Source organism: Balaenoptera physalus, assembly GCF_965194825.1.
Source record: "Balaenoptera physalus genome assembly, chromosome: 14".
Lineage (NCBI taxonomy): Eukaryota > Metazoa > Chordata > Mammalia > Artiodactyla > Balaenopteridae > Balaenoptera > Balaenoptera physalus.
In genome coordinates this window covers 57,288,472-57,311,460 of record NC_138893.1, presented here as the reverse complement: position 1 = coordinate 57,311,460, position 22,989 = coordinate 57,288,472, and the positions used below count along the sequence as shown (strand labels likewise).

Here is a 22,989-nt window from a genome sequence, read left to right as displayed (position 1 = left end):
AAGTCTCAGTTTGATAACATGGGGCTTATAAGCAACTCCAAGTTGTATAAGCAACTCTATTTTGGGCCTGTTGTCTTGCTTTTTAACATCCCACTACTTCAGAATGTAACTGTATTTGGAGATAGGGCCTTTAAAGAGGTAATTTAAGTTAAAATGCCTTTAGGGTGGGCCATAATCAAATCTGACTAGTGTCCTTATAAGAAGAGATTAGGACATACAGAGACACCAGGGATGCATGGGCACAGAGGAAAAGCCATGTGAGGACACAGAAAAGGCAGCCACCTGCAAACCAAGGAGAGAGGCCTCAGGAGAAAGCAAACTGCCAACACCTCAATCTCAGTTTTCCAGCCTCCATTTCTACACTGTGAGAAAATAAATTTCTGTTGTTTAAGCCAAAAAAACCCCACAAAACTTTGTACTTCAAAGAACACCATTAAGACAACCTACAGAATAGGACAAAATACTTGCAGATCATATATCTGATAAGAGACATATCTAGAATATATAAAGAACACTTACAACTCAATAACAAGACAACCCAGTTGAAAAAAATAGGCAAAGGATCTGAATACACATTTCTCCAAAGAAGATATATAATAATGGATAATAAGCACATGAAAAGATACTCAAAATCATTAGCCAGCAGGGAAATGCAAATCAAAACTTCAATGAAATACCATCACACACAGCAGGACGGCTATAACAAAACACATATATAATAACAAGTGTCAGCAAGGATGTGAAGAAATTGGAACTCTCGTACAGTGTTGGTAAGAATGTAAAGTGGTACAACTGCTTTAAAAAAGTCTGGCAGTCCCTGAAAAGGTTAAACACAGTTTCCATATGACCTAGCATTTCCATTCCTAGGTACACACCAAGAGAAATGAGAACATATATCCACACAGAACTTGTACCTGAATGTTCATAGCTGTCTTATTCATAATATTTCAAGACTGTAAACAACCCAGATGTCCATCAACTGATTAATGGATAAAATGTGGCATATCCATATAATGGAATATTAATCAGCAATAAAAAGGCATGAAGCACTGACACATGCTACAACATGGATAAACTTTGAAAACATTATGCTAAGTGAAAGAAGCCAAACACAAAAGATCACATATTGCATGATTCCATTTATATGAAATATTCAGAATAGGCAAATCCTTAGAGAAAGAAAGCAAATTAATTGTTGCCAGGGGCTAGAGGAAGAGGGAAATGAGAAGTCAATGCTAAAGAGTAAGGGATTTCTTTTTGAGTGGGTAAAGATGTTTAAAATTGCCTGTGGTCATGGCTGCAAAACTCTGTGAATATACTAAAAGCCACTTAATGGCATACTTTAAATGAGTGAATTGGATGGTATCAATAAAGCTATTATAAATATATACAGCATTTATATTATTACAACCCCTAATTTGTCCATTACTCTAATATTTGTGGAAAGATGCTTTGTATTTTGCTGAGTCATGATAACATTAGTACCAGTTTGGCTGGTCGATTTATAAGTTTAAGTACAAACAAATACCCATTTTACCTTAGGGGAAGAAAAGTCTATTTTTTTTTTTTGAAGAGCTCCTGACTTATTTATTTATTTAATCTTTTGGGCTGTGTTGGGTCTTCATTTCTATGCAAGGGCTTTCTCTAGTTGTGGCAAGCGGGGGCCACTCTTCATCGCAGTGCGCGGGCCTTTCACTGTCGCAGCCTCTCTTGTTGCGGGGCACAGGCTCCAGACGCGCAGGCTCAGTAGTTGTGGCTCATGGGCCTAGTTGCTCCGCGGCATGTGGGATCTTCCCAGACCAGGGCTCGAACCCGTGTCCCCTGCACTGGCAGGCAGATTCTCAACCACTGCGCCACCAGGGAAGCCCAAAAAGTCTATTGTTTTAACCATGTATCCAACTGACCAGACAGCCTTGTCTACTCAGCTTCTAGGAATGGTATCTTCCCAGTGTCAGTGTGCACATCTGCCTTATTTATCTGACCTGATCTACCAGAGACCCTAATGTAGTCATCTTGTTTCTCTTGGCCTTCCCCACTCTGTTACATTATACTTATCATCTTCTTGACATGCTGTACACTAATTTTTTCACTTTTCCTGCTCTCTTCTTGTTGGGCATCTCTGGAGATGCCTCACAGATTGGAAGAGACTTGCTACTCCTTTTATGTTTGCCCATCTAGCCCAGGTTGACGGCTCTACCTACTTTCCTAGAAACAAGCTTAATGCTCTTCTACACCCACCCACTCTCACTCCTTCAGCCTTGCCCAGGTTCTAGACTATAAGGTGAATTCAGAGGCAGCAGAGCTACCTGAATTGAATTCAACTTCTTAAGAGATGTAGGATTCTTTTATTTCTCTGTCAACTACATTCAGTTGCCATAAGGATCAAATAACATGATGTGATAATTCTTTGTAAACCATAAACAAAGCAGGGGGTAGTCCTGATTACACAATCATTTCTGTAGCTTCAGAGCAATTTATATGTGTATTTTGCTTCATTTTTACTATTACCAAAAACGATGACTAGAAACTAATAAGACTGATTTCTTCTAATCACTTCATAGCAAGGCTCATGAATCTACATGCTTACAAGGCCAAACAGGTAACATAAATGAGCAAACTGTGGTGAGAAGGAATACATGTCCCACATGAAAGGGAGGTAAATCTCAGCTCAGGCCAACTGCTGCCAGAGAGTAATGTGGGCCCAGTATCACACATCATGCCACTTTCCCTAAAGGGACTGAACTCTTGGGATTTTTAAGTGTTTATACACATTTAAAAAATAACAACTGCAGAGACTTCCCTGGTGGCACAGTGGTTAAGAATCCGCCTGTCAATGCAGGGGACACAGGTTCGAGCCCTGGTCCGGGAAGATCCCACATGCCGCAGAGCAGCTAAGCCTGTGTGCCACAACTACTGAGACTGCGCTCTAGAGCCCACGAGCGACAACTACTTAGCCTGTGTGCCACAACTACTGAAGCCCACACGCCTAGAGCCCACGTTCCTCAACAAGAGAAGCCACTGCAATGAGAAGCCCATGCACCACAATGGAGACCCAACGCAGCCTAAAATAAATTCAAGTAAATAAATAATAAAATAAAAAATAACAACTGCAAAACATATTTGCATGCCACATCCCAGCCTACTGGTCCACAGCCACATACTTTATAGTTGGCCAGAATCTCTCTAAAATAAAAACAACACAAAGTGAGGAGACAGCAACATTTTAGCACAAGAAAACAAAAGAGACTATACATCAGTAGAAGCCAATGCTGTTCAGAAATCAAAACTTATTGGACTCAGGGATTTTGAAGCTACTTAGTCCAATGCCTAGTTAAAAAAAAAAAAAAAAAAAAGGCCCATGCAAAGTAACCCGTTCAAGATAACAAAACCAACCCACGCCAAAGAGGGCTTTAACTCAGGTCTGACTACTAGACAGTGACTTTTCCACTGTATCACACTGGCTCCCAAGGGAATAGACTTATAGAAAGAATAAGACATTTTGTCATGGGATGGCAGTTTGGAGTACAAACTCAGAACCAGGAGTCCAGTTCACTGATATCTTCTTGGAACAGACTCTGAGCTCAAGAATATTTTACCCTAAATTAAATGGTGCCCAATACCTAGCCCCTTCAGATAGTGGCTAATGATGTGTACATGGTGACTTGTATTAGCCATCAGCAGAGCACACAAAAACCACCGAGTAGCCCTAGGGAAGAAGGGAAGGTGGGAAAACTTTCACCAACCAAATAAAGAAGGAAAAAAGAAAGCCAATGTTTGTTTTCATTTCTTCTTGTTTGAAAAGCAAAATCTGAAATGCACTTGCTCCATAAAAACAAATCTTTTAAGTTCAATTAAAAACAAAGGATTTCATTCTTTTTTATGGCTGAGTAATACTACATTTTGTGTGTGTGTGTGTACACCACATCATCTTTATCCACTCATCTTCTGATGGGCACTTAGATTACTTCCACATCTTGGCTATTGTAAATAATGCTGCAATGATCACAGGACTCCATATATCTTTTTGAATTAATGTTTTCATTTTCTTCAGATACATACCCAGGACTGGAATTGCTGGATCATATGGTAGTTCTATTTTCAATATTTTGAGGAACCTCCATACTGTTTTCCACAGTGGCTGCACCAATTTACATTCCCACCAGCAGTGCACAAGGGTTCTCTTTTCTCCACATCCTCACTAACACTTCTTGTTGTCTTTTTGATAATAGCCATCCTGACAGATGTGAGGTGAGATCTCTTTGTGGTTTTGATTTATTTCCCTGATGATTAGTGATGAGCATCTTTTCATGTGCCTGTTGGCCATCTTTATGTCTTCTTTGGAAAAATATCTATTAGATTCTCTGCCCATTTTTTTTCTTTTAGATTTTTTTTTTTTTGATGTGGACCATTTTTAAACTCTTTATTGAATTTGTTACAATATTGCTTCTCTTTTATGTTTTGGTTTTTTGGCCCCGAGGCATGTGGGATCTTAGCTCCCCGACCAGGGATTGAACCTACACCCCCTGCACTGGACAGCGAAGTCTTAACCACTGGACTACCAGGGAAGTCCCTCTCTGCCCATTTTTTGATTGGGTTGTTTATTTTGATGTTGAGTTGTATGAGTTCTTTGAATATTTTGGTTATTAACCCCTTATTGGATATATCATTTCATTGTAGCATGACTTACAATAGCCAAATTATAAAATAATCCAAGTGCACATCAATAGATGAATAAAGATGGGAGCGATACATGTGTGTATATGTGTGTGTATGTGTGTGTGTGTGTGTGTGTGTGTGTGTGTGTATATGTATATATATCTCAAACAATGGAATATTACTCAACCATAAAAAAGAATGGAATCTTGTCATTTGCAACAACATGGATGGACCTAGAGGGTATTATGTTAAGTGAAATAAGTCAGAGAGACAAATACTGTATGATTTCACTTGTATGTGGAATCTAAAAAACAGAACAAATGAACAAACAAACAGAATCACAGATACAGAGAACAAACAGGTGGTTGCCAGAGGGGAGGGGGCTAGGGGAGGAGAGAAACAGCTGAGGGAGATTAAGAAGTACAAACTTCCAGTTACAAAATAAATGAGTGATGGGTATAAAATGTACAGTGTGTCCCCACTTATTGAATTATTGTCCCCAATTATTGAATTATTATATTCAATAATTACGTAATATCTTTGTATGATGAGAAATGGTAACTAAACTTATCATGGTGATCATTTTGAAATGTACAGAAATACCAAATTGCTATATTGTGTAACAGGAACTAACATAGTATTGTAGGTCAATTATACTTCAAGAACAAACAGGGACTTCCCTGGTGGTCCAGTGGTTAAGACTCCGCACTCCCAACACAGGGGGCCCAGGTTCGATCCCTGGTTAGGGAACTAGATCCTGCATGCCACAACCAAAGATTCCACATACTGCAACTAAAGATCCCGCATGCGGCAATGAAGATCCCGCATGCTGCAACTAAAGACCCGGCACAGCCAAATAAATAAATAAAATATTAAAAAAAAAAAAAAAAAAAAACTCCTAGAAAAAGAGGTCAGATTTGTGGTTACCAGAGGTGGAGGGATAGGGGAAGGGGGAACTGGATGAAGGCAGTCAAAAGGTACAAACTTCCAGTTATGAGATAAATAAGTACCGGGAATGTAATGTACAACATGATAAATATAATTAACACTGTTCTATGCTATATATGAAAGTTGTTAAGAGAGTAAATCCAAGAGTTCACATCATGAGGAAAAATATTTTTTTCTATTTCTTTAATTTTGTATCTATATAGATGATGGATGTTCAGTAAACTTACTGTAGTAATCATTTCAGGATGTATGTAAGTCAAATCATTATGTTGTACACCTAAGACTTACACCATGCTGTATGCCAATTAGATCTCAATAAAACTGCAAGAAAAGAATAAATAAAATGGAAATACGCAAAGAACAATCAAAAGAAAGGGGAGCAAAAGAAAAGTTATATGTCTTTTTTTTGTCAAAGTTCTGCAAAGGGCCTCTTCAAAAGTTTGTTGCTTTAACCATTTGCTAAATAATCTGTAAAATCATTTAACTCTCAAGTATTTAGAATCCTACAACTCTAGAGCTGGATGGAAGAGTGGAGGCCATTCAGATCATCTTTCTCAATTTTGTAGATTTATTCTACAAATATGTAGATTCATATGAAAACCCAAATCTACACTCTTCTGTTTAGGAAATCATTAGAAGATCTTTAAAAAGTTATCTCCCATGTGCTCTCTTTCTCAAGAAGTTACTGGAATACATGTTTCAAATATACCACGTATCTTTTGAATGAAGGAGCAAACCAAGATAGAACAAAATATGAGATTCAGGAAATTCATTATTAGAGAGAAACAAAGGTAAATTCCAGGCAACCACTTCACAGCAGGCCTGGAGCAAAACTAGTCCAGACTGCAGCTCAGGGGAAAGTGTCTGGAGGGAAAGTCTCCAAGGAAAAAATATGGAATCAGTACATCATTTAATAAGTTTGGTCATGTGAGAAATTGTACTAAGCGGCTGTGGAAGCAACTGGGAAGAAGCAGAAATAAGTAAACAGAAAATGACAAAAGGCAAAAACAAAAATATGAACAAGAAAAAGAATGTAATCAGATTACACTACTTAGCCTGGCAGTGAATAATATTTGCAAAGGCATAATAATATAAATACTGAAGACTGCTATATCCAAAATCTGTGATATAACTAGTTTGGTAAGATGGAGCAAGAAGGAAGGATAAGGGAAGAGAATTAAATCTTTATCTACCGTAAAAACAAATCAACAGATAATTCCTAAAATTAAGAAATCAAGGAATAACAGTATTAGCATATTATTTGGAAATATTAAAATAAATTTCAAAATAAATAGCTTAAAAGTTGAATGTGGGGACTGCCCTGGCGGTCCAGTGGTTAAGACTCTGCCCTTCCACTGAAGGGGACGCAGGTTCCATCCCTGGTTGGGGAACTAAGATCCCTGCATACAGCGCAGTGCAGCCCAAAAAAAAAAAAGTTGAATGTGGTTGCCTCTGGGAGCAGGGAACTGCTGTTTTTGCTGTAAACCTTTTAGTACTATTTAACTCTTAAAACTCTGCCTGTATTACTTTGGTAAATATAAAAATTAATTTTTAAAATCAGCCATGTATTAAATAGATTCATTTAAGTTTTCCCTTAAAAGGCAGAATGTTTGATTTTTAGCATATATGTAGTAGGTCATGTGTTCTTCAGAAAAAAAATCACCAGTGCAAGTACTGAATTCAGAATCTCATTCCTTAAGAAAGTCAATTATGCATTAGGTTTGCCCCACAAGGCATTTTTTTTGTATTTAATAGACAGAAGAAAACAAAAACAAAAACAAATGAGTTGCAGGGCCCATTATGCTAGTCATTGAATTGTTGGATATTTTTTATCCAGTTACTATTGCAAGTGAACTTGGATCCTTTGTGACAAAAAGCTCCATAATAAGCAGTATTATCTTCCTCATAAACTGATCTTGAGTGAGACTTTGTTGCTATACTACAAAGGCAACTATACAGCTATTTAAAAAATTAAAACTATTAAGAGCACCGATTACAAACATTGATATGTATCAGATGAGCTGTCAAAGGAATATTCTTTATTATTATAATGGTTAGAGTGGCAAGTGCAGAAGCAAGGAAACTGGTTAAGAGGCTATTATAGTAATCTGGGTAAAAGGGTGATTAGAACCAGGGTGGTGGCAGTGAGAAGAGTCTGAATCTGGATGTATATGCTGACTGGATGAGGGCTATGAGAACAATAAAGGAGTTAAGGATGATTCCAAGTTGTTAGCCTAAACAAGTGGAAGAGCAGAGGTGTCATTACCTGAGATAAGGGAGAAGTTGGTGGCAGGAGTAGGTTTTGACGTAGAAGATTTGGTGACAGGTTTTGGACATGATCAGTTAAAAATGTATATCAGGGGCTTCCCTGGTGGCGCAGTGGTTGAGAATCCGCCTGCCAATGAAGGGGACACGGGTTCGAGCCCTGGTCCGGGAAGATCCCACATGCCACGGAGCAACTAAGCCCGTGTGCCACAACTACTGAAGCCCGTGTGCCACAACTATTGAAGCCCGCACACCTAGAGCCTGTGCTCCGCAACGAAGGGGAGCCCCCACTTGCCGCTAAAGAAAGCTCGTGCCCAGCAACGAAGACCCAAAACGGGCGCAAAAAAAAAAAAAGGATGTATACCAGACATACAAAGGAAAATGCTGAGTAGGAAGTTTATTACCTAAATCTGAAATTCAGGGGAGAGGTTCTGGCTAGCGATACACATTTGGGAATTGCCCAAATACAGATCAAGCCAGTTTCATAAAACTTCTGTGATGATGGATATATTCTATATCTGCACTGCCCCATTTGGCAGCCACAAGCCACATATGACTTGAAATGTGGACAGGGTGACTGAGGAACTGAATTGTTAATTTTAGTTAATTTACATTTAAATAAGCACATGTGGTAAGTGGCTACAAATTGGACGAAACACATATATGTGATTGGATGAGAACCCTGGTGAGTGTAGGTAGAGAAGATTGGGTACTGGGGCAAGCCTACCACATGGATTATTTGTGATAGAAAAAAAAAGAAACAACTCAAATTTCCATCAACAACAGAATAAAAAAATAATTAGTGACATTTTCACATAAGATTGTCTTTCAACAGTGAACACATACATCTATGTGAATGAATCTCAAAAATACTGTTAAATGAAAAAAAGTAACTCAGAGAAGAAAATTTTCCATAAAGGTCAACAACAGACAAAACTAAACAATGTACTGTTTAGGAATATATTAAGAATGATAAAGCAATAAAGAAAAATCAAGGGAATTAATATCCAAATTCAGGATAACATCACCTCTCCAGGGGAGATGAGCACAAAGGGCTTCAAAGTTACCAGAAATTTCCTAAACTAGATGGTGGGTACACAGGTGTTCATTTTGTTATTCTTCTTTGTCCTATACACTCTGGCATGTATAATATTAAATAATTAAAAGAGTCAAAAATTATGAGGCAGTATATGGTTAAATGTAAAATGGGTATTTCAAAATATCTTAAAATCATTAAGTTCAGAAAAAGGAAAGATAACTGTGTGACCTGTATAAGGTCTAAAAAGGACAGGTTGAGTCATATAAAGAAAAGAGGGAAGGGCATTCTAGAATGGGAATCAACAGGTCATGTACAAGAATCAGTAAATTAGTGAGTCTGACTGGAGAAGAGTGAAGTTAGGTTGAAAAGTTGGGCTAAGACCAGCTTATGAGATGCTTAAATGCTAGGTCAAGAAGTTTGGACTTGATCTTGAAATAGTGCATAACCACTGGTGGTGTCTAAACAAGACAACAGCAATGATAAGCATCAACTAATAGGAAAATAGGAGGCTGGAAAAATCAGTTATAAAACTTGAAGATGTGAGATGTCAGGGAAGATTTATTATGGCCTGAACTAGGATCCTGATGGATAATCAAGTTTACTCCAAGAAACTTTAAGATGAAAGATTGAAGAGAGTTTGGTCTTGGGAATAGGCAGTGAAGGGAAAAGAGAGACTCATAGATTACTCCAATTTTCAAGCTAAACTGAGAAAATGATAACACCAACATATGCAAAACTAGGAAAATCAACAGAGAAAACCAGTGTTGAAGGAAGACCATTAATTCATTCATGGGATAAATATGTCAAGCAGTGTGATATCTTCCCCTCGGGGAACAGCCTGTGAGTCCTACTTTTTTCTTTCTTTCTTTTTTTTTTTTAGTTACATACTTTTAATAGGCAAAGAGAAAGTATACAGTTCTCTGGGAAGAATAAAAGCTTTTATAGCTTTTAACTCTATAAGAATTTTATAAGTACCATTTTATTTTATTTATTTATTTTAAAATTTATTTATTTATTTGTTTTTGGCTGCATCCGGTCTTCATTGCTGTGCGTGGGCTTTCTCTAATTGCGGCGAGCGGGGACTACTCTTCATTGCGGTGTGCGGGCTTCTCATTGTGGTGGCTTCTCTTGTCACGGAGCACGGGCTCTAGGCGTGCGGGCTTCATTAGTTGTGGCACGCGGGCTCAGTAGTTGTGGCTCACGGGCTCTAGAGCGCAGGCTCAGTAGTTGTGGCGCATGGGCTTAGTTGCTCCGTGGCATGTGGGATCTTCCCGGACCAGGGCTCGAACCCGTGTCCACTGCATTAGCAGGTGGATTCTTAACCACTGCGCCACCAGGGAGGCCCAGTACCATTTTAAAAGAAGAGTACTGTGGGGACTTCCCTGGTGGTCCAGTGGCTAAGACTCCATGGTCCCAATGCAGGGGGCCTGGGTTCCATCCCTGGTCAGGGAACTAGATCCCACACGTGTGCCGCAACTGAAGATCCCGCGTGCCTCAACGAAGACCTGGCACAGCCAAATAAATAAATAAATAAAAATTTCTTTTTAAAAAAAGAGGAAAACATGATCTACTAATTTAAAAAAAAAGAGTACTGTGATAATAATACTGAGTTGCTTTTCAAAATAAATTGAAAGAAGGAACAGAACACAAAAATGGAGATGTTCAGTGAAAGGTCAGAGGTGAAGGAATGGACGAGTCACTACATGACTGAACACTCCTTGAGGACAGAATTTATAACTGACTGTCTTTGCATCCCCCACAGCACTGAGCACAGTGAGTGATCACTACAGAACAGACATTCAAGTAAGGCTGAATGAACAGACAGAAGAGTGAGGGCAGACTGAAGACAAGCCGGTTAGGAAGACCCTACCCAAGCCTTCAGAGCCCAACATACCTTAGAGGATCTAATCCTATGGAAAGAGAGTTTAGCCTTATCACCCTGGCTGAAAGGTAGGCTGAGCCTCTGTTACCTGTTTAGGAGATATAAAATACCAACAGGAAAACGGAAAGGAAACCCATTCTCAAGGAAACATATACTGAACTTCCGCTCCCCACATTACTCTCTCATGAGACCGTGCCCAGCTCTAACCTTTAAGGCAGATAGGCAGAATGTAACTTTTTATGTGTGCGGCTAATGCTAAAGATATTCAAGGGCATCCGGTCCTTTTAAATTGTTAAAAGACATTGTTCTGGTTAAAAGTGGTTTAAAAGCCTGAATCTTAATAGGTAGCCCCACCTGGCAAACCACTGTTTCTTAAGCCTGTAGAACAGAGAAAGGCAAAGTAGAGCTACCTGCAAAGTGAGATGACTGGTGCTCAAGTGCTTCAAGTGGTTGCCAGGAACTGGGCTATTACCTCCAGGTTCCCCTAGGTTCAGATGATTCTGCAGAGCTCCCGTTTATCCAATATGGCTGAACAGAGAACAATGAGGCTGCTTTTTAAATGAATTGATCTTATACAAATGCTGTAAGACCACTTCTTTCTCAAGAGGTTAGAACAGGAAACGAATGCCCAAACACTGGCAAAGGCAGTATAAAATAACAGTTAAGAGCTCAGGCTCTGGCACCAGACAGACACTGGTTAAATCCCAGCTCTTCCAGTAAATAGCTACGTAACCATCTCTGTTAACGCATTCTTCCTACTATGTAGAGTAGGATTGAGTGCCTTCCTTAAGATCGGAATATATGGTAACTTCCGGTGTTAGTATGTTCCTTCCTAAAACTACACCCTGATCCCTTTGATTGGACCTGCATTTTCCTTACTAGCTTCAGACACTAATTTTTAGTGTAGAGCTTTCTAAATGGTTGATCTCACTTATTACGCTTTGAATCTCGAATTTCCCTCTCTGAGAACCACCATATTTTGAAGCTCTGGTTGTTCAACCCATGCCCTGGACTTCATCAATGAAAGTGAAGAACAGTGGCAGAAAACCATAGAGAAAAGTGAATTGCAAGTAGAACATATAAACCTTTTAGTTGTATAAAACTTAAAATTGATGCTTTCTGTAAAATCACAAATTCTGTACACTGGAGATAAGGTGGAGCGAAACACAGCCTATTAGCAACAATTTTAAAAAGTGTTCTGACATGAAGGAGGCCCAGGAAGGTACCCCACCTATGCTCAGCACTTCCACTTCCCTTTCTAAACTCAGGGATCTTTTTGCATGTTGTAGTGGATTCTGGGATGTAGAATCACAAGAGGGAAAACAAGTTCCACAGATTCTTCATTTGCATTAGGCCTCCTTTAGTACCATTACTACTATCCTAGTTCAGGCAGTAAAGACTAAGGCCCAACCAGTTTCTCTGCCTCAGGCCTCTCCACTCCCTTACAATCCTGCACACAGCTACCAAACTAATTTCCTAAACAACCAGTTTCATTAGATCACTTCCCACCTCAAAAACTCCTAATGGCTCCCTACCTATTATTCACCAGAAAAAGCCCAACTAAAATCCAAAGGTCAAGCTGGCATTATCCTACTTTTATAACACAGGACTTGTTTCCTCCTAATTCCCCCAAGGAAATTCTCTAAGGCTCCGACTAATCTGCTCACCGTCCTCCCAACACAGACAGGCTAACCTGCACACCTAGGTAGGATTACACCCACCTTCTGCCTTTCCTTCAGAGGCCAGCCCAGACCCCCTCCTCTGTCTTTGTCCCGCACCATTCTCCTAAAACACATCCTGCCCAGCTTCTGACCCTCTCAGCTGGCTATGCTCTCGTGGCATCTCAATCCGCTCCAGCAATTATGAAGGCAGACCATATTACACAGAGAGTCATCACTGTACCCTGCACTTATTAGGTCCCAGATACCTGTTAAACCAGACGAAGAGTTCAAATAATGTACCTAAGTAGGGCAAGACAATACTGCCCATCTTTGCCAATTCCTCTTTATTCACAGTAAAGGGTATTCAGCGTTCGCTACAACGCTGACAATTTCTACCACACACAGAGCAGCCGAGTGGAGACAGCACGCCACCGGATGGCAAAAACCTGCGTCCCAATCCTGGTTTCTGCCACAATCTCTCCTGGACCTCGGTTGTCCCAGGTGTAAAACAAGGGAGCTGCGATGAAGGATCCCAGGGTATCTTTCGGCTCCCAAATTCCCTCCCACAGTAAAGCCAACATTCGGCTACTCGCTAAGGCGGAGGCCGGCAAACTTTTACACTTCCCAAGGCTGGCATTTCCATAGAGGAGTGGAAACTCAGTCCGCAGAGGAAAAAGCGGAGCTGAGAGGAAGGTGAGAAGCGGTCTCCCTGGACTCAGATCCTTTACCCCATGGCAAGGGACAGTCCGCCTCGGCGTCCCAGTCCCTCACAGGAAGACTCTCCCGAGAGTGGCGCGGCCCGGCGCGGCTCCCGGGAGCGGGCCGGGGTGACTGTCCGCGCCCGCGCCCCGCGCCCCCCGCACTTGTGACACACGCCCGCTGACCCCGGGTCACAGCCTCCGTCCGCCCTCACCGCCCGAGGGACACCTTCCTCTCCGGGCAAGGGCCCTAGCTCCCGCCCCGCGAGCAGCCCTTCCGGGCCCCGGGCGGCCTCAGTGCGGCCGTCCAGGCCCCAGGCCGGCGGGACAGGCGGCGTGAGGGGCGGCGGCGGCGGCTTTAAGTGCTGAATCACCACTTTGCAACCCGAGCTCCAAACCACCGTGACCCAAGGGCCCCGAGGGCCCAAGCGCTCCGCTCGGCTTACCCACAGAGGCGCTCCGGACGGGGCGGGCGGGCGCCAAGGATCGAGCGGAAGGTGCTGGACAGCGCGGGGTGCAGCAGCCACGTTAGCCGGTACTGCATACCCAGCGCAGCCGCCGGGACCACAGCGAACGCTTCCTTCTTGCGCCGGAGCCGGCCTTGCTCACTGCGCATGCTCAGCCCGCCGCGCCGCGCCGCGCCGCGCCGCCTCCCGGGAGCCTCCGAGCGGCCGCCTCCCCGGGTTTTGCCTGGAGCCAGACAGGGCGGGGACGGAGGGCGGCCAGGGCCGGAGCTAGCGGGCGGGCCGGAGTTTGGCCGGGGAGCTGTGGGAACCCAGCCACCAGGCTTCCCGGAGCGGAGAGGGGCCCGGCCGGCTCACGCCAGGCGCACGCGTGAGGGCGGCGATGTGTATCTGGCTCTGTGTTAGCAGGGGTCAGGGGGCTCACGAATACTGTGAGGACCCAAGGGACCACGTTTGTGGAGGCGCCCTCGTTGGTTGTCGGCCCCGGCAGTGCAGGTGTTGGAACAAGGTCCGCGGACTAGGCGGCCTCGCATAAAACCAGTCGGCGGCGGGCGCGCGGCCCGCGGGCTCCCTCTAGAGCGCGGTGGGGACGTGGACCGCGGGGTAGGGGACCGGGGAGAAGTTAGACTCGAGGGCCCCCCCAGATGGAGGCCGGGACCCTGGGAGGAGTTTCCATCCTGGGAAACTAGCAACCCTTCAAAGAGCAAGGTGGAGATGGGACAGGCCACAGCAAAACAAGGCTTTCGGGGGTTTACAAATCTAGAATAGAAACTACCACTCTGTACTACTACTACTATATATTTTTTAAAAACATTTATATGTAGTACTACTACTATTGTCAGTGTACTTCAGTCACTATTTGTAAGACAAGACTTTTTTCCTCCCGATGGCTTTCTGCTGTTTTGCATCCGAAAATAATTTAGTAGTTGTTATGAATCTGACTTTCCGTTACATTATTTTACAGGGGTCTTTAAAGAAAAGCGAAATTAGGGTCAGCAACTCTCTAGCTTAAGTGCTTTTAGGTTCTTGATGTGGCATACCGGAGACTACAGCCAAAGACAGTGCTCTGAATCCTGTTATAACTTCAAATGGGAATTCAGGAGGATTCCTTAATCAACTGGTTGCTTCATCAAAGAGGTACTCGGGGATCTTTTTTACCAGTTTTTGCTAAAGGCAAACCTTTTATGGATGAAAACTGAGATAGCAGAGAGAAGGAAGCATTCCTAGTACAGTGTAAGGTAAAATTTCACAATGTTACTTTCTAGTTCCAGCCCATCTGTATTAGTTTCCTGTGGCTGCCATAACAAATTACCACAAACTTAGTGGCTTAAAACAACAGAAATTTATTCTCTCACAGTCTGGATGCCAGAAGTCCAAATCAAGATGTTGGCAGGGCTGCACTCCCTGCAGAAGGTCTTAGGGGAGAATCCCTTCTTTGCCTCTTTCAGCTTCCGTGGCTTGAGGCCATATCACTCCAACGTCTGCCTCCGTCTTTACATTGCCTTCTCTTCTGTGTCTTTCTTCTTTTGTCTCTTATTAGGACATTTGTCATTGGATTTAGGGCACAATCAGGTAATCCAGGATGATCTCATCTCATCCTTAACTTAATTACATCTGCAAAGACACTTTTTCCAAATAATGTAACACAGGCTACTGGGTTTAGGACGTAGACATATCTTTTGGGGGGCCCTTACTCACCCCACCTTTCTAGCCTCTACACCTGCCATCCACTAACTCCAATTCATACAGCTGTCACAGCTAATTGATGCTTACAACAATACTAACTTGTCAGTGCTCTTTCAAGCCCTGTTGAAAAGGCATTGCCTTTACAAAACTTTCCTTCAATTCCATTCCTCACATACCCCATTGGAAGTAACACTCTCTGATCTGAGCCGCCACTCTCTAAAGGCATTTATTTGACTCTTAACCTTCCATATGGGTAAGAAGCAGTAGATTAGGAATGATGTCTTTATCATTTTTGTATATCATCTGGCAGCAAGCACAATGCTTAGGCAATGCTTGTCAAGTGCATGTTTGCTGAATCTTATTAAGCCTCTAGAAGTAACTACCATTTATAGGAAATACAGGGGACAAATGTGTTAACTTACACCATAAGGATACAATCAGCAAAGTTTAGAATGTTTGGAACATTACACAACAAATGACTCTATTACTTTGACAAATAAATTGCAAAATAAAAAAGAGGAAGGAGAAGCCTATGGATTAAAAGGGACTTACAATTGTCAGGCTATGACAAGCTGTTATAAAATTTGAATGAAACTGCAAAGGGCCAGGAAGACCCAAGCCAATCTTGAAGCAGAATCTGAAACACTTAACGCTACCAAATTTTTTTCTTTTTTCTTCTTTCTTTTTTTGCCACACCACGAGGCTTGTGGGATCTTAGTTCCCTGACCAGGGATTGAACCCGTGCCCTCAGCAGTGAGAGCACAGAGTCCTAACCACTGGACTGCCAGGAAATTCCCACCACCAAATATTAAAAGTTACTATTAAGCTATAGTAATTGAGATAATATGTTAATGGCATGAGGGCAAATAGGCCATGGAAAACTATTTAGTAGTATCTACTAAAGCTGCACACATGCGTATGTTATGACCCAGCAATTCCACCTTTAGCTGTATATTCAGAAATGTAAACATACATCTACAAAAATACATGTACTAGAATGCTCATAGCAGCATAATTATTAATAGTCCCAAACTGGAAACAGTTCAAATGCCATCAAGAGTAAAATGCACAGGAAAAGTAAACTGGGGAATAGTCACACAATGGAATACTATACAGTGATGAAAATGAACATACACAAATTACACTGGACAATATGAATGAATCTCACAAACATGATGAAAGAAGCCAGACCCAAAAGAGTATATGCTATATGAGTCCATGCTCTTTCAAGCCCTATTGAAACCAGACCAAACTAATCTATAGTATTAGAAGTCAGGTTAATGAGTACTCTGGGGTCTGCAGTGACTGAAAGAGAATGCAGGGAGCTTGTTTTACATGGGTGTGTTCAGTTTTTGAAAATTAATTGAGCTTATGATTTATATACTTTGCTTTTTGCAATACTTCAATAAAATCTTCAAAAACAGATCATCTTCAAAAATGTAAAGCAAGAAAAGAGACATTAACCAAATGAAATGCTTGGTTCTTGTTTAAATCCTGATTTGAACAAACCCATTGTGGAAAAGAAATGTTTATGAGACAATGAGAAAAATAAGAACACTGACTAGAATTTTGATGATATTAAATAATCAATTTGTGGGTTATGTTAGTGGCTGTTCACAGCAGCTTTTTTTTTTTATAGAGTCCTTTGAAATAATATGATGCCTAGGATTTGGTTCAGAATAATTCCATCTTCGGTGGAAGATGAGGTAAGAGGGGGAATATTGGTCATGAACTGATAATTACTGAAACTGGATAATGGATGTCTGGGGGATTTATAATACTATTCCCTTTGATTTTGTATATGTTTGAAATTTTCCATGATAAAAAGTTTTATAATGTATATTAGTTTTAAGTACAGTACTATGGTAATAAAATACCTAAAAGCAACTTTAATTTTTTCAAATGTTTATAGATAAGTGATTTATTAATTATAAATTTATTAAAAGTTTTCCTAAATGACTCCTACTTGCTAGTCCTTAATGGTGAATTTGAGTTACTTTATGGGCAGTTCTTGAAATATTAATGTAAAAATTTATAATTCATATTTTCCACAGTTAAGACTACTCTTGATTTATCCATTCAACAAATATGGGCCCAGGCCTTGCTTTAGATGTTGAGGATACCTCAGAGAAAAGAGCAACCGGGTTTCTATTCTTGTGGGGTTGATACTATAGTGAGAGAGAGTAACAAATAAATTAATACGTATATAATTATATAATTTGATTAAAATAATGTTAGAGGGGACTTCCCTGGTGGCGCAGTGGTTAAGAATCCACCTGCCAATGCAGGGGACACGGATTCGAGCCCTGGTCCGGGAAGATCCCACATGCTGCGGAGCAGCTAAGCCCGTGCGCCACAACTACTGAGCCTGCGCTCTAGAGCCCGAGAGCCACAACTACTGAAGCCCACATGCCTAGTGCCCATGCTCCACAAGAGAAGCCGCCACAGTGAGAAACCCACACACCGAAACGAAAAGTAACTCCCGCTCGCTGCAACTAGAGAAAGCCCGCGCGCAGCAACAAAGACCCAGCGCAGCCATAGAGTAACCGCGGTGGATTTTCCTGCTGTCAGCGTCACCCAATTAACAGTTCTGGGACTTCCCCTCCATCAACTCTACTGCCTCTCTGGGTAGAGGGAGGTGGCAAAGATCTCACCATCTATGCTGAGGGGCCTTATGCATGTCCTGGGCTGTTGACAACAGGAGTGTGCACATGGGACAGTTTAGGTGGATGCGCAGCAAAAGTTCAGAGCATAGGGTTCAGGGTTTGGGCTGCATAGGCAGCTGCCAATGGAGAGCCAGCTTCCATGGCCCTTCTCATTTGCTAACTCTCCACCAGTTCCTCTCCTGGGATTTATATGTGTGTGTGTGTGTGTGTGTGTGTGTGTGTGTGTGTGTGTGTGTGTGTTTTAACAGCCCCTGACCTCCATTAGCTTCTTCCTCCTACATCTCTTTCTCTCTATCTGAGGTACCACCCAGGAGTTTCTCAACTAGAATTTGAAAGTTGTGGAGGGCAGTCATCTGCTTCTCTCTCTGTCACTGCCTTGCTCAGGGTTCTTCTCAGGGCCTTCCCTTAAGAGCCTAGTTTGAAAATTACACACATTGAATATTGTTTTTTCTCTTTGCATTCCTGCTATAAGAACACTAATTCTCCTGGACACCCTCCGTCTCTAGAGAAAAAGTCCTGAGGTACGGCAGATAAAGGAAAACAGAGAGAGTAAAATTTCAGCATCTTCTTTTGCTATGTGGAGAAAGAAAGAAATGGGATTTCGGGCTTCCCTGGTGGTGCAGTGGTTGAGAATCTGCCTGCCAATGCAGGGGACACAGGTTCGAGCCCTGGTCTGGGAAGATCCCACATGCCGCGGAGCAGCTGGGCCCGTGAACCACAGTTACTGAGCCTGCGCATCTGGAGCCTGTGCTCCGCAACAAGAGAGGCCGCGACAGTGAGAGGCCCGCGCACCGCAATGAAGAGTGGCCCCCACTTGCCACAACTAGAGAAAGCCCTCGCACAGAAACGAAGACCCAACACAGCCATAAATAAATTAAAAAAAAAAAAAAAAAAAAAAGAATGCAGGATCTAGCTATTAAAAAGGGGGTTTCATGAGAGAGATTGGGGGTCTCCTTTAGACAGAGTAGTTGGGGAAGGACTCTCCGAGGAAGTGACATTTAAGTTGTGACTTGAAAGGTAGGAGGGAACCAATTACAAGAACAGGTGAGGGAAAGACTCTAGACAGCAGAAACATCAATCACAAAGGTTAAGGACAAGAGAGAGTCTGGCATGTTCTGGAACTTGACAGAAGTTCAGAGTACTGGAAACCTCTTCTTTCCCTTTCTCTCCCAATGAATCTTTGCTACTGAGATGCTACTATTAGAACACTAAATAGTAACAAAAATTTGCATTTGGGGAAACTCAATACTTAAGCATTTCAGGATTTTTTTTTTTAACACATTTATGTACAGTTCATGAACTGATTTTTCCTCGGTTTATAAGCACAAGCAGACATGCTTACTATTTTTTCTCTTTGGCATTCATATCCGTAGACATACAATAATTAAACCTAACATGATTCTGGCAACTATGGAAAATGATAGCTAAAGTGTATTACTCCTTGACTAGTCACTAAAGAATTGCATAGATGTTGCTCAAGAGCCTTAAAAGGTCATACAAGTAAAAATATTCATGAACACTTTTTTAGTGCTTGGAAGAATGTTTAAGTTATGTTAAATAAAAATTCAGGTTGTGAAACTACATATTTAACTGATTTCAATTATTAAAAATATAAATACAGACATTGGAAAGAAATACATCAAAATATTAATAGTAATCACTAGGTAGTGGCAATCTATTTTATATATATGTATAGGAGTTTAAGAAAGAAAGAACAGAAAAAAAAAAGAAAACCAGTAGAAATATTCAATGGATACTTCAAAATTATTTTCCAGAACTGAAGGAAATGAGTTGCCAGAGTGAAAGGATTCACCAAATGTCAGCTCAGTGGGTGAAAACAGATGCACACCAAGTCAGATTATTGCAGAGTTTCAGCACGTTGAAGGGAGAGAGAAGATTATTTAAGGTTCCAGAGAGAGAGAAAAAAAAAAAGAGGCCACAAACAAATGACTGGGAGTCAGAATGGCTATGGACTTCTCAGCAGGAGCAGAACCTAGAATATAAATACACTGTCTTCAAAGTTCTGGGGCAGCAATGCCCTTGTCCTAATGGTGGCACAAAAGCAGCAGAGTTCCCACTCTTCAGGAGCTATATGCAGTTGCACAATAGGCATATCAGAAGTAACTCACATAAATAAAAGCCTGGAGGGCTCTTCCCACGTGTTTTTCTCTGTGTGAAACCCCTGGACCTTTGCACATCCCAGAGTGTGAGTTGTTGGGGGGGGATCTACAATAGTAATCAAGGTTGAAGTTTCCAGGTGGAAGAGGAACTCAGGGTCACCTTTAATATCATTTAAATAAAATAAAGTAATGTGATATTTCTTACACCACCCAAGATTGTGGTTGCAAAATCATATCTGCTATAATAGTTATTACGGTAAAATTTAAGGACATAAAAATTATGGTAATAATCATAGGTATAAACTAATTACTATGGAAAATCAAATGTCGGTGAGTTGGTGGTTTATATAAAACACTAAGTTCTCCAGATTACTAATAACTTCCAACAGGTTTCACATAGAAGTTCCAAGATAGTAGCAAACGCCTGCCATCCTTAAATTATTCTTCGAAAAGACCTAGCTTCCTGCTTGGAAGGAAATACAGTGAGAACAAAACACAGATTTATATTTCAATAAAATATAATTCTGCACTAGGATAGTAGGATGCCTATTTAAAATGCTTTTCTTTATTGTGAAGGTAAAAATAAAGCTCTGTGAAATGAACAGAAGCACTTTTTTTTTTCAAGGTTTTAAAGACTATTTTTTTTAAGACCAGTTTTAGGTTCACAGGAAAAGCGAGAGAAAGTTTCCGAGATAGCCCATACACTCCCCGACCCCGCACTTGCATGGCCTGCCCTACTATCAACATCCTCCACAAGAGAGGTATATTTCCTACAATTGATGAACCCACATTGAAACATCACTACTACCCAAAGTGCATAGTTTACATTAGAGTTCACTCTTGATGTTGTACATTCTACGGGTTTGGACAAATATATAATGACATGTATCCATCATTATAGTATAATACAAAGTATTTTCGCTGCCCTAAAAATCCTCTGTGCTCTGCCTATTCATCCCTATTTCCCCTCTAACTCCTGGCAACCACTGCTCTTTTTACTGTCTCCATAGTTTTGCCTTTTCCAGAATGTCATATCGTTGGAATTATTCAGTATGTAGCTTTTTCAGATTGGCTTCTTTCTTTTAGTAATACACATTTAAATTTCCTCCATGTGTTTTCATGGCTTGATAGCTCATTGCTTTTCATGGCTGAACAATATTCAATTCTTTGGATATATCACTTACTAAAAGGATATCTTGGCAGCTTTTAAGTTTTGGCAATTATGAATAAAGCTGCTATAAACATCCACAGGCAGGTTTTTGTGTGGACATAAGTTTTCAACGTCTTTGGGTATATACAGTGGTCCGTCAGTACCCACAGGCATTGGTTCCAGGACTCTCATGGATACCAAAATCTGCGGATGCTCAAGTCCCTTATATAACTTGGTACAGTGTAGGTGGTCCTCCATATTAGCAGGTTCCACATCCTTGGATTCAACCAACCACAGATCAAAAATCGATCTACAGGGCTTCCCTGGTGGCACAGTGGTGAAGAATCCGCCTGCCAATGACGGGGACACGGGTTCAAGCCCTGGTCTGGGAAGATCCCACGTGCTGCAGAGCAACTAAGCTGTGCGCCACAATTACTGAGACTGCACTCTAGAGCTCGTGAGCCACAACTACTGAAGCCCGGGCACCTAGAGCCCGTGCTCCGCAACAAGAGAGGCCACCGCAATGAGAGGCCCGCGCACCACAACGAGGAGCAGCCCCCGCTCGCCGCAACTAGAGAAAAACCTGCACGTAGCAACGAAGACCCAACGCAGCCAAAAATTTAAAAAATAAATTAAAAAAAAAAGATTAAAAAAAAAATCGATCGACAGGGAATTCCCTGGCAGTCCAGTGGTTAAGACTCCCACTTTCACTGCCAGGGGCCCAGGTTCGATCCCTGGTTGGGGAACTAGGATTCCACAAGCAGCATGGTGTGGCCAAAAAAACAAAAAATGAAACAAAAACAAACAAACAAAAATCGATCTACATCTGTGATCCACTACGAGTTAATTTTTGTGACGGGTGTAAGGTCTGTGTCTAGAGTCATATTTTTTGCCAGAAACACTTTCTGTGTTTAAAAATTAATCACTGCAGAGAGAAGATGCAGAAGTACTTCTGTTTCAAATACCAAAAATCACACTGAAGAATATTTTTACTGAGATATAATTCACTTACCATAACATTTGCCATTTAAAAGTGTACAATTTAGTGGTTTCTAGTATATTAACAAGGTTGTGCAACCATCACCACTAATTTCAGAATATTTTAATCACCCCTAAAAGAAACACAATCAGCAATCACCACCACCCCAACGCCCCCCTCCCCCAGACCCTGGTAACCACTAATCTACTTTCTGTCTTTACGGATTTTCTTATTCTGAACATTTAAATTTTTTTTATTAAAATTATTTATTTATTTGGCCATGTCAGGTCTTAGCTGCCACATGCGGGGTCTAATTCCCTGACCAAGGATTGAACCCAAGCCCTCTGCACTGGGAACGCGGAGTCTTAGCCACTAGACCACCAGGGAAGTCCTCTGAACATTTTATACAAATGGAATCATACAATATGTGGTCTTTTGTGTCTGGCTTCTTTCACTTAGCATAATCTTTTCAAGGTTTATCCATGTTGTAGCATGTATCAATACTTTATTCCTTTTTATTGTAGGATAGTAAGTAGTCCATTGCTTAGATGTACCACATTTTTAAAACATCCATTCATCAGTTGATGGACATGTGGGTTGTTTCCACTTTTTTTCCTATTATGAATAACGCTGCAATTGAATATTTGTGTACAGTTTTTTTTTTTTTTTTTTTTTTTTTTTTAATTTTTATTTATTTATTTATTATTTTTGGCTGTGTTGGGTCTTCGTTTCTGTGCAAGGGCTTTCTCTATTTGCGGCGAGTGGGGGCCACTCT

General features: G+C 41.3%; 1 protein-coding gene and 1 long non-coding RNA gene across 7 annotated transcripts in view; one reads left to right on the top strand and one right to left on the bottom strand.

Moving 5' to 3' along the window:
* The window catches only part of IDE (insulin degrading enzyme), a 110,377-nt gene extending 96,594 nt beyond the window's left edge, over positions 1-13,783 (bottom strand). For 3 of the 4 annotated variants that reach the window (XM_082423654.1, XM_082423655.1, XM_082423656.1), the window contains exon 1: positions 13,596-13,783. In XM_082423654.1, the coding sequence (XP_082279780.1) occupies positions 13,596-13,765 (170 nt within the window). In that variant the 5' untranslated portion in view covers positions 13,766-13,783. The remainder of the gene's footprint in view (positions 1-13,595) is intronic. The other variant, XM_082423658.1, reaches the window with a different exon arrangement.
* Positions 13,784-13,996: 213 nt separating this feature from the next.
* Positions 13,997-22,989, top strand: part of LOC309642397 — a 152,479-nt gene continuing 143,486 nt past the window's right edge. Inside the window, exons 1-4 of one of the 3 annotated variants that reach the window (XR_014253153.1) lie at positions 13,997-14,121; positions 14,578-14,750; positions 16,939-17,005; positions 17,588-17,833. This is a non-coding gene — a long non-coding RNA (uncharacterized lncRNA). Of the gene's footprint in view, positions 14,122-14,577; positions 14,751-16,938; positions 17,006-17,353; positions 17,834-22,989 lie in introns of those variants that run through there. The other 2 variants (XR_014253154.1, XR_014253152.1) reach the window with 2 other exon arrangements.